Here is an 11,509-nt window from a genome sequence, read left to right as displayed (position 1 = left end):
GTCTAGTCAAGATTTAGTAGACTAAATCTAGTTGATTTAGTCGACTAAAATGTATTTTGGTGGGCCTCGTCATAATGGCTGATTTTACACTTTGTTACATGCTGAAAATAGATAAGCTCACAAGGCTTTCAGCTTGTAGATCTATTTTCAGCAACAACCAAACTCTACCAAGTTCTATGGATCTCTTCTCCACTAGTCCCTCCCTAACATAGTCTAGTTTTTATTTGTTTATTAAATTGTCTTGTTTTTAGTCATCGTAGCTTAGTTTTTATTTAGTTTTCCTCAGTGAAATAAGGTAGTGGACGAATATTTTGTCAGTCGACAAAATCAACACTAATAATTGGAAGTGACAAAATTTTAGCGGATACATCTTGGTATACCCTCTCTTGATTGGATGAAATTGGCAACACACCTGAAAATATAATTTCTGTTTATTATAGAGCTGGAGAGACGGAGACCGCTGTTACTGAACCAACAATATAGCTATGATCATTAGCTATGGTACACCACCTTTAAATAGTACAGCTGGTGGTTGCAGAACGTTGTGCACTATAGAGAAGCTATATTATTGTGCTTGTGAATACAAATGTTGTGAATATTTCAATGTATTTTAATGGAACCTTTTATACACTGTATTAGTGGATTAATGTAACAGAATTCCTGATATTTTAGACTAAACAAAAATAAATGTATACTGTACTGTATATTGATTGGCATATCTACTGTACATGCATTTTGAGTGGAGAGACGGGTCTATAGGAAAGCCCCAAACCACACCAAAGGGTCGAGGCGAGGCGGTTTGTGTTCGTCCCGACGGTGTGATATGTCCTGTTGCACGTCGACTTGGAACTCCTCCTTGGTTGGAAGGAGCAACAACTAAGTAATTCCAGGTCTACAATGTTCTGCAAAAGTCTTTATGAAAGGCTGTGGAGGACGAGCACCTCATAAGTAAGGGATAATGTATGGCTGAGTGTTTATAGATAAGACAGACATTACATACCGACAGACATTATCCTGCTTATTACACGGCTACTTTAATACATAAATGAATAAATTGACCCAAAGTGCAACAAAACGAGGTATTTCCTGTGTCGCGCTGGGCGGCGTCTGCAGCACAGTCGGAAAACAAGGAAGTGAGTTGATCAAATAGAATCCATTTTTGGGTACTGCAGTCTATTCCTCGCTCAAATGTTTAAAAAAAATAATTTGAGAGCAATGTTTAGCTGTAAATGTGTGTGTGTTTACTTTACATGGCTGTCATGTTGGAAACGGCAGTAAATCAGCGGGGCACAGCAGGTGCTCCGAGGGTTCGATTAGGCATCGGTCTGTTATAGTATAGAGGTCATTATCCAGAGATAACAGACCGCTGAATTTTGGCGATTGACCAATCAGGATCAAGCATTCAACCAAGCCGTGTAATGAACAGTGATAATGTGACAGCTACATTGTACAGAACACGCATGCACATTGAAGTACTGGGCATTCATTAATGAATCATTTTCATTAGTTCGGTGCTGCACAATACGTACTGTATTTTAATTAACATTTAAGGACACATACAAGATAGCATATGCCCCATCTTCAACAATGTAAGCCAAGGGAAAATCATCCATAGAAATCACTGTTGCTTCCTCAGTCCATTATTCAGGGGAGAACTAACTCTGTGACCCATGGGGATAGCGCCCTCTAGTGGCAGTGATGTCAGACCGACAAAATGGGCTACTGTATATATATATGCACACAGAATAACTCTTCCTACTTCTCGTCCTCTTTAGACAGTCCTTGCTTCCGGGCCGCTTCCCTACTTCCTTCACAGCAACACCTGTGAAGGAAGTAGGAAAGGGGCCCAAGTTCTTTCCAAAATGGCATGTGTGCACACTGCATAGGGCCCATTGGGGGAGAAAATGGGTTAAGTGCTCCCAATAGTGTTACTGTTCAGGGAAACGGGCGCGTCTTGTTCCCATGTCCCCTTCCCTGTGAGTTCAATCAGAACATCATGGCGTCCATGCCGTCCTCCATGAACTTCTTGTAGATGGCCATGAACTTGGCCACGAAGGCCTCCAGGTGGTAGATGGCCTTGTTGCCCAGCTGCAGCCGGTGCTCGTAGTAGGCTGCCATGTGGGCAACCTCCGTCTTCAGCTGACCGTCACAGTTACTCAGGAGCTCAGTGACCAGACCCTGGACGGACACAAGGCCACTACATTAGAACTCATTGAGACCAGATTCTACAAATGTCTTCTTAAATCCTGTCAGTTTTCTGGAAAACCTATCGTGGTTCTCAAACTATTTCATGTCAAGGACCTCAAAAATGATGTAATTGGCCACCGACCCCCATCTGTATATGTTGTTCCAGGGACCCCCCCCCCCCCCCAGAAGCAAAGATATGAGTTAAACTCTCACTGTGAAAGACTAGATATTCAAAGATTTAAGAGCACAAATGATTCACATTAGTGTTAAGGAAATGTTCTACCAGTACATGGTTTGGTGTTGAGTTGTCACAGCACCGTACCTTCATGATGACATCGGCAGGGATGCAGTGAGTCAGGAGCTCGTAGAGTCTTGCTCGGACCTCCAGTAACCTGAGAGAGAGATTCAAGCAGTGGTTATCAAACATTTCCATGTCAAGGCCTGAGTCATATGCATTTGCCGGTGGGCGCAGAGGGGGTAGCGTGCTCTGGAGGATCGGGAGGATGCTCTTTTGGTTGGGTGCTGCTTGAGCTGTCCAGGATCCACTTTGTTGTGAGTATATCGCAGATATCTCTCACTTGTGGCAATTAACAGAACATGACCAGTCCAGTTTTCTGTGTGCTTATGACATGTTAAGAGCTTTAGCACAGCTCGCAACAACTGCGCATAGCTTTTTGACACGGATGTCACAGTATTTATAGTATCTCTTTAAAGAGGATCCATAAACATAAAATGATATTTTTTAATAAGCAATTAGAGCGAGACGTTAAAGGAACATGATGCTCATTGACTTCCGTTCCTGCGGGACTAATGTCCCACTTTCGGGACTGTCCGGCAACACGCGGTCACCTCTGAGGGCTCTGCTGGCTGACGATGGCGTTGGACGTCTCCCTGAGGTACACCTCCCAGTCCGTCTCTGGAACCTCCTGGTCAGCGGAGAACGGGTACCTGCGATAGGGGGGGGGGGGGGGGGGGGGGAAGAGTGGCAACAAGGTCAGTGCAAAAAAGAGGGTTCTCAGAAGATGTCTGAGACTCACAGCAAATTAATCACATTACATTTAGTCATTGAATGAATCTGCCTGTGCATCATGTAAATATCATACACAATATATGTTGCAAGAAAGACGTTTGACTGATAAAGCAATGTTAAATATAAACAATATTACCTCATTTTACTGTAACTTTGTCACCACATTAAGTAGGAGATGTTCACAGTACTCACTGCTGCACTCTGCAGGCTTCCGCCATGAGCAGGGCTTTACGGAGGTTCCGGCCAGACTTCTCACAGATCTGCTTGGCCAGTTCAGGAGGCAGGAGGAGTCCCTCCTTCTTACACACGGTGCTCAGAACACTGCACACCTGGTAAGAGAAAACACATGTTAAACCTGATCTATATATGAGAATAGATTCATGTTCTTGCCATTTACTCTGATCTTGCATTTTGTAAGTTGCTCTCGACAAGAGTGTCTGCTATAATACTTAAATTAAATGGAAGCAGACAACGCAACTTTTTAAACCCTTCATCCCTGTATGTGGGGAAAACGGACTAATTGCCAGTTGTTTTAAACTGAAAAGATCCCACCTGCCCAGCACTGTACAGTCCTCTACTGTTTCGGACACTGAACAGCACATTAATTAATTATTAACTAATGTGTTAACTAATTATTAACTTCTCATAATTTATCAACATTTCATTTACTCAACCAGCCAAGGAAAACTATTTCCTTCCTCATCTCCCTAAAGCCTGATTTATCACATCACAGCGCAGTGCATTTTAGGCACATATGTTGCATGGTCAGTTTCCCTAGGCCAATTATTGTTTTCTCCCAATTTACCCTTTATTCCTACTACTGTACTGTAGTCCCAGCATGTCATACTAGCATGACAGTGGTTTTCAACCATGTCATGTCATGTCATGTCATGTCATGTCATGTCATGGCCAATTATTCATTCGGCATTTGAGCCGCGGTCCACCATTTGATGAGATTTTGAAGAATGCTTTGCTGTCATTGGATAAAATTTTGATCACAATTCCATGCTGTATTGATGTTGGTACTATTAGGAGAGAATTAGTCAAGCATCGAAATAACAATTATTCTACATTATCTAATTGTCTACACTTCTTCTAAATTAAGTAATGCAGATGATTAACAATAATTTAACTCTTGAGAGCGTAAATTTACATTTTAAGCTCTCAAGAGTTAAAGCTCTATAAGGGTCCATTTGGTTGCCAACTCTCCATTTAGCTGGGGACCACCTGGGAACCTTAAGGACCACTGGACTATAAGAAGAATTGCTCTACCTCCTCGGTGCTGGGCAGCGGGACGCGGATGCCCAGGCAGCGGCTCCTGATGGGGCCGATGACCTTGGAGGTGGAGTTGCAGCAGAGGATGAGGCGGCATGTGGACATGTACTTCTCCATGGTGCGACGCAGGGCGTGCTGCGCATCTTTGGTCAGGCGGTCCACCTCCGTCAGCAACACCACTGAGTGAGGAGACGCAGGACGATAGGAGAGAGAGAGAGAGAGAGGGGATGTTTGATTATAGAAAGAATCTACAGCTCCTAACCACTTAAAACCTGACAGCGTTTTTGCCGTGTCCAAAAGCATTACTTTTCACTTCAGGAAATGGAATGAAACGACTTGAGTTCCAATGGACTCAATGTAGTATCTATTTAGTCACAAGCTCTTATTAATACTTTGCTTTGGTTAAATATGTTTCACTTTCACTTAATTTCCTCGCATTGCGACCTGGTAGAGCAGATATTTTTGCTTCTTGTGTGTAACACAGTAGTATGATGCAGGAGTAGGGCACCAATTTACGGAAACAATGAATCACGTTGTGAGCTTTTGATCAGCTGTCTTTGCCAAATGTTTGCCCCAGTATACGGTAGTTACTTTTAGGGTTCACATGGTTAAATTATACACAATGTTTGAGCGATACAGCCATATGGGTGATGCAATCATCATGGATTTTTTGTTTTTGTTCGTTTTACCTTTGAACTCCCTCTGTGTGCTGGACTGGATCTGTTGAGACTGAGCCACCGTCTTGATTAGCTCCTGAATCACCACACGGTCCTGGTTCCCTGCATCACTAAATAAAGAATGTATAATGTATATATATTTACACATACAAGTAGTGGTGGTCTGATCATCCTTACAAAACACCTTACAGTATATGATATGATATAGTACTTTGTCAGTTTGCACTGAAATTTGTCTTGTATGCAACACATACACACATTTGACATGACGCGGAACAGAAAAATGTAATTGCATACATAAAAACATAGGCAAGAGCAATGATGTCAGAACAATGACATGGCACCGTGAGAGCTATGACAGACTGTTTTAGGGTGTTCTCTTCTCCTGTTACTTACCTGGCATTGACCTCTAGGTGGTAGTTGCTAGCTATAGTATTGATCTCTATCTTCTTCTTTGATGGAGCCTGCAGAATAGTAATACACGTTCAAGTTGAGTGATATACTGTAGCACCTTTCCAAAACAGGGTTTAAAAGGTGATACAAAAAGGAACAATGTGCTGCTCAAATACAATAACGCAAGAGGCAGTAAAGCAACATGGTATTTGGGCAAAAACATTTTGATATAGTGAAATGTCATCCATCTGCTTGACAACCATAAAGTCTTCCTGTGTGAATGATGTGTTGTGTTGATGTCGGCTACATTAGGAACAAATTACAGTCTAGAGTAGACTTCCCTGTTCCCAGTAGTGATCAGCATTTGTTTAAATCTGTTCCTAACTTCCTAATAAAGTAGATTATCTTTTGTTGCCCCCCCCCAAAAAAGTTCTATATACATTTTAGATATTAATAGTATGTCTCACCACGATGGTCTGGTGTTCGATGCGTAGCTTCTCCACCCCGGCTCCGTACAGCTCTCTCAGCAGACACATAATGCGTGTCTTCTTGCCAGCGCCAGGCGGACCGTAGATCAGTAGGTGTGGGAAGTCTCCACATTGGACCTGAAAAAGCACACAAACAAACACAACAACCATCATGACTACTACAGAAATAAAACAAAAACTTGGGAGACACAGAATAATCCAAGCTTTCCGTACAGCTGCAATGTTGGTGAGTTTAACGTGGTTTAATACAATCAAATAAATCTGACATTTGTTTGGATATGGTCTGTCAAAGGTTTGTATTGCAACTCCAAATGCCAGATTAAAAATATTGCCGCTATAGGGAAGCCAAATTTAGTTTTGATGCACCACATATCTCGATATCTGGAATAAACACCCAGAAAACTGCACTTCTATTTCTTTTAAAACAAAACTAAAACACTTTTCTTTTTGCAGCTGCCTCATGGTTACCTTTCTCTCATTAGAACATTGCGTTTCCTTTGCTTGATGTTCTGTGTAACATACAAGAATTGCCTCGTTGAAATGTGCTATACAGATATAATTACCTTGCCTAAACTAATGGTTGCCACAACCCATGATGATGAATGATTAAAAATAATGGAGACATCAGTGGAGACATTCTCTACTAATACGTAGGTCACCTAACGTTAGAGAATACAATGTCTCCACATTTGTTCACTGTCCCATAACAGACTTACCATAATGATGTATCATTAACGAATGTATCATTTTGGAACTGTATTTGCTTTGCTGTTATTGGTGCAATTTGTAGGGAATCTAGGGATATGCCTACAAATTGTATAAACTTTGTGGAGAGTACAAGTTATTGAAACAATTAATTTTATTTACGATGGTGTACAGTACACAATTCGTAACAGAACATTTATTTACCATTTCAAAAGGATAAAAGCAGACAGTAGTACAGAATGTGTTTGTCAACTCCGCAAGAAACTTAGATGATGCACTGTGCACAAATATAGCATCTAAAGGTTGCTTAATTGCTCTGTCAATAATAATATAATGCAATCCTACAAAGGCTACATGCTAACATGCTTACCAGATTCTTGAGCTGAGCTGCTTGTTCTTTGTGATAATCTAGTTTACCCAGAGAGGTCGGTCTGTATTTATCCACCCACAAACTCATCGCGACGGCAATCAATGCTTTAATATAAATAAAATGTTTAGAAGAAAAAAACAGTGTCAACAAACTCCCGCGAAACGTTTGACAACCCGCGCTGCTGCTGTTTCCTCTGCAGTACGGAGAGACCAGAGGGACAAACGTCACGTAGTCGGGTTTTATGTTTTTGTTGTCTTTTAGGCGTTTGGTTGGTTGGGTGTATAGCGCCACCAAGCGGGCATGCATGGAGCTTCATCCATATACTCTAAGGCCGCTTCGCATTCAACAGTGGAGAAATGGCACCAACTAAACGTCAACATTAGCTCAAAATAATAAGGTGGGTTTGGTGTAATACAGAGGAATACATAATATAGTTAAACATTTCCTGCACAAAGTGCGTCATGTTCTCACTTCTCTCTGCAGTGCAGTCATTGCAAATTGCAATCAATCAAGAAAAACACCATTCGGCTGTGGTACAATGGACAGAGGTAGGCTACTTCTCATGAAATACTCTGCACAGAAGCCGCATGGAGAGAAAGCATTGGCCTTACTTTAATTCCTTAGAGTTACCATAGGGTGTTACAGAGTAAATGGCATAGCATTATAATGTGTGCTGTTGTTGATATTGTGCATGTTGGCTCACAAACACTGCTCAGTGGGACCCTCATATGGGGGGGGGGGGGGTCCAAATGGATCCTTACAGGTGTGTTATGCACTTATGGGGGCATTGAAATTAAAGTTTGAGAAGCTCTGTGCTACACTGGAACAGAGCTTACCTGTGCCTCCAGTGGCTGCTGTGCTTAATATAGAGCCTATTTGATTCTGGGTTGGTGAGTCAAAAATCAACACTGTCTGTCAGTTATGTATGTTATTTTTGTGATTTCAATCATTTAAGACGTTCAGTGGCTTTGGGCTTGTGTGTGTCCTGGATGGCATAGACTTAAGGAGCATCATTTTGGTTAGAACTGATTGAAAACGTTTATACATATAAAGAAATGTGAATTTGGTAAATTCCAAAATTTAAAAACATATTCCATGCATGGCACCCCTGGACTGGCATCATCATGGCACCCTATGGTGCCACCATGACACCCACTTTTGAGAAACCCTCTCATAGAGTGCAATAACAGGGTTCTCCATGTCTCTCTCCAGTTCTTTAGTAAACAGAAAATGCATTTTCAGTTTGGGAGATGCCATCAGCAGATATGTCTCCTCATACAGAGTTAGGGCAGTGGTACTGACAGATAGAGCTGGAAGAGACATGGGACAGTCACAGAGCTTTAACTTAAAATCTTGGCACAAAAAAGTTTGAGAACTACAGTACAGTACAGGCCTAGGATGGATATACCTTTCTCACACAGTGAGCCCTGTGTTTAATATCATAACAAAGTTCTGTTGTCTTTCTCATAATCTGTGTGCACACATGATCAAGATAGCAAAGGCTCACAAGGCCTCTGACATTTCACTGAATGAAGAGTTTTATTATGACTATGCTTCATTGTTTGTCTCTCCTTGTTCTTTATCTCGTCCCAGTTCTCTCAATTCCGCTCTGTGGTTGTGTTTGGCAGAGATGGAATGTAACTAAGTACGTTTCTACTCAAGTACTGCACTAATGTTACTTTCCTCGGGTTTGAACCCGGGCTCCTGCGCAAGTGCTGACATTTTTACCAATGAACTTATAGAGCATGGGGTTAAATTTGAATCTTGACAATCAGCTAAAAATTCGTGTCAGATCCTGTGGACGTGACCTTTGACACAATCTAAATATCTTAATAGAAGAGCAGGGAGACTAAATACAACCACCCCAATAATACATTGTTTTGTATTAACACACTACCATACTGTACAGATTGGTCAAAATGACATTGAATTCATAAAAAGTTACATAGTGCCGCTTTAAGTACACTTTAGAGGTTACTTGTACTTAATAGTATTTTAAATATATCATTCTACTTTATATACTGCCCTACAGGAAAAACATTGGCCGATAATGGGTTTAAATTAAAAGTGTTTCAACTGGTCAGCCAAACAATATAATCGGCAAATAAAATAATATTCTTGAGGTAATTGCTTATCTCCGACACAAATAACTTTGTGTGTCCAAAAACGTAGTTACTGCACCGCAGCTTTGTGGACCAGTGATTCCCAAACCTTTTCATGTCAAGGACCCCCAAATTGACAGTAATTAGCCGACGGACCCCCATTTGAAAAGATATGCCAGGGACCCCCATAAGAGAGGATTTTTACGGCTCTAGCAGTGATTCTCAACCCGTTTCATTTCAAGGACCCCCAGTTTGACATGCATTAGTCTACGGACCCCCATTTAATGGCATGTCTATGTAAAATCAATGTTAATTTAACTCTGAGAGTATACAAATGGAACCAAATGGACCCTAACGGGTCCACATTAATTAATGTAATTATGGTCCACTGATTGTACACAATGTGTATGATTCTGAAATGGCCATTATTTAGCTTCCTAAGTATACATTTGATTTGAATACATTTGGACTTTGACTCGAGTTACACTGTGAATGCGTGACGTTTACGTGATAACGCAAGTATTTAAACACTACTTGTACTTCAATCAAGTCAAAGTCAAAGATCTGAGTACTTCTTCCAGCTCTGGCTTTTGGTGAGAGGAATGTTATATGGAACAGCGTGTTGGAGCAGGCTGTGTGGCGTAGCCTGTGTTGAAATATACGTCCACAGTGAATTAATGTGCCTCTACAGTATGTAGGACAGAGGACGAAGAAGAAGAATGAGTGGGAGAGAGAGATGCAGAGATCTATGGCCTGGAATTCAGTTTTGACATTAGCCTACAAGTGGAAAATGGGGTCCCAAATGTCAAAGTGCTGCAAATTCTCCAAAAACAACAACAGAACAGTCCAGAGACATATAATGGTGTGAATTATACAGTATTCTTGATTTACTATGACAGGATTGTAGATAATTCATTTTAGCAAATGACAGGCTTGCTGCCTTGCAAATGGGGGGGGGGAGATTGTTTATGAGGGCAAGTCCTGATAAAACTAACCGATCAGGTCTTTATATATAAAAAGCCTCTGTTAATGTATCCATTTGTAACTCAGAAACAAACTCTCTGAATTACGTAAGTCAACACTGAGGATTCTACTTGTATGTCTTTTGACTGTTGGTTTTATGACCACGTCTTTGGGTTGTTTGGCTCCAGACAGGACTCAACAGGTCCAGTCATTCTCAAGGTTAACATGCCTGAAGCAGGGTGGCCAAAGTCTGAAGTCATGTGAAATATACATGATTTGAACATTCATCATTATAACACTTTCCTTCAACTTATTGTTTATGTTATAATGACTGGCTGGAGATTGTAGCGACTTGTAGAAATATTAGGCCTTATGTCATGTCAAATGTTCAAGCATGTCCGAATCATTGTTTATATTACTTAAGAACAGGTTGTGTAGAAAATGTCGTGAATTTTGATTAAAGATCACAGGAGTTTAAATGTTTTTCATATATTTCAAAGCCCTTCAGGCTTGGCCCCTTAAAAAAACAGACGAAATACAATAAGGGTAATAAGAGAGATAGCCAGCACTCCGAAGTCCATTTAAGGTACATTTATTGCATCGTGCAGCACGGAGTACGGACAGACAGACAAAACACGGACGGACGCGTTTCTGCGCCAAGCCTTCCTCAGCGCGTCTATGATATACACACTGAGGAAGGCTTGACGTGCACCCGGTAAACTGCATGTTTTGACTGAGAGTGCTCTCAGTCTCTTCTTCTAAATACAATAAGCATAAGGGACCTTAGGCCCTTAGGACTTGGCCCCTTAATAATAAAATTATGTTGTCGTCCCCGTCCCCCCCCATTCCTTGTATAACTTCTTTACGGCCACAAACCCCACCCCGAGACCTGGGGTTGGCTGACCAGCTGTTGGTTGTGCCCAGGAGGGCTAGGCTAAAAAGTGAACGAGCCTTTTGCAGTGGTCGCCCCCAGGCTCTGGAACAGCTTGTCCCTCCGTGTCAGATCTGCCCAGCCAGTCCATAGATGTTTTTAAATTCATTCATTACAACGGGCAAATTATTCCCCGGCTTCCAGTTGAGCTTGGTAGCCTGAACATATCCCGTTGCGTAATGTTTTGTTTGATGCTTTGATTCAGAATCAGAACCAATGTTATGGTCACATCACTGATTTAGGTGTAAAGAGGTTGGTGAAAATAGTTTGTTGCATACGTTTTATTCTTGCCGAAAAGAAGAAAAACGATGGGGGTGGGCCATGGAGAAGGGAGAGCAGGGAGGAAAAATATTTAACATTCTGTTTTTAATCTGTATAGCACTTTGGT

General features: G+C 41.4%; 1 protein-coding gene across 1 annotated transcript; it reads right to left on the bottom strand.

Moving 5' to 3' along the window:
• Positions 1–1,511: 1,511 nt before the first annotated feature.
• rfc3 (replication factor C (activator 1) 3) lies at positions 1,512–7,312 on the bottom strand. The gene is made up of 9 exons (XM_083762216.1): positions 7,126–7,312; positions 6,030–6,167; positions 5,566–5,633; positions 5,182–5,279; positions 4,490–4,671; positions 3,410–3,546; positions 3,037–3,135; positions 2,510–2,579; positions 1,512–2,178 (listed from the first exon to the last, which is right to left on the bottom strand). Exons 1-9 carry the CDS (start codon positions 7,210–7,212, stop codon positions 1,987–1,989), a joined length of 1,071 nt encoding a protein of 356 aa, XP_083618342.1. The 5' UTR covers positions 7,213–7,312; the 3' UTR covers positions 1,512–1,986.
• Positions 7,313–11,509: the final 4,197 nt, after the last annotated feature.

This window comes from Protomyctophum parallelum (genome assembly GCF_964188405.1).
Source record: "Protomyctophum parallelum genome assembly, chromosome: 1".
In the NCBI taxonomy this organism is placed as follows: domain Eukaryota; kingdom Metazoa; phylum Chordata; class Actinopteri; order Myctophiformes; family Myctophidae; genus Protomyctophum; species Protomyctophum parallelum.
Note: the sequence above shows the minus strand (reverse complement) of the source record. Positions and strands in the feature narration are given on the sequence as shown.

Coding starts and splice junctions, on each gene's coding strand:
- rfc3 (XM_083762216.1), bottom strand. CDS start 7,212: ATGAGTTTGTGGGTGGATAAATACAGACCGACCTCTCTGGGTAAACTA. Junction 5,634..6,029: donor TCGAACACCAGACCATCGTG/GTGAGACATACT, acceptor ACTATTCTGCAG/GCTCCATCAAAGAAGAAGAT. Junction 3,547..4,489: donor CGCTGCCCAGCACCGAGGAG/GTAGAGCAATTC, acceptor TTCTCTTACCAG/GTGTGCAGTGTTCTGAGCAC.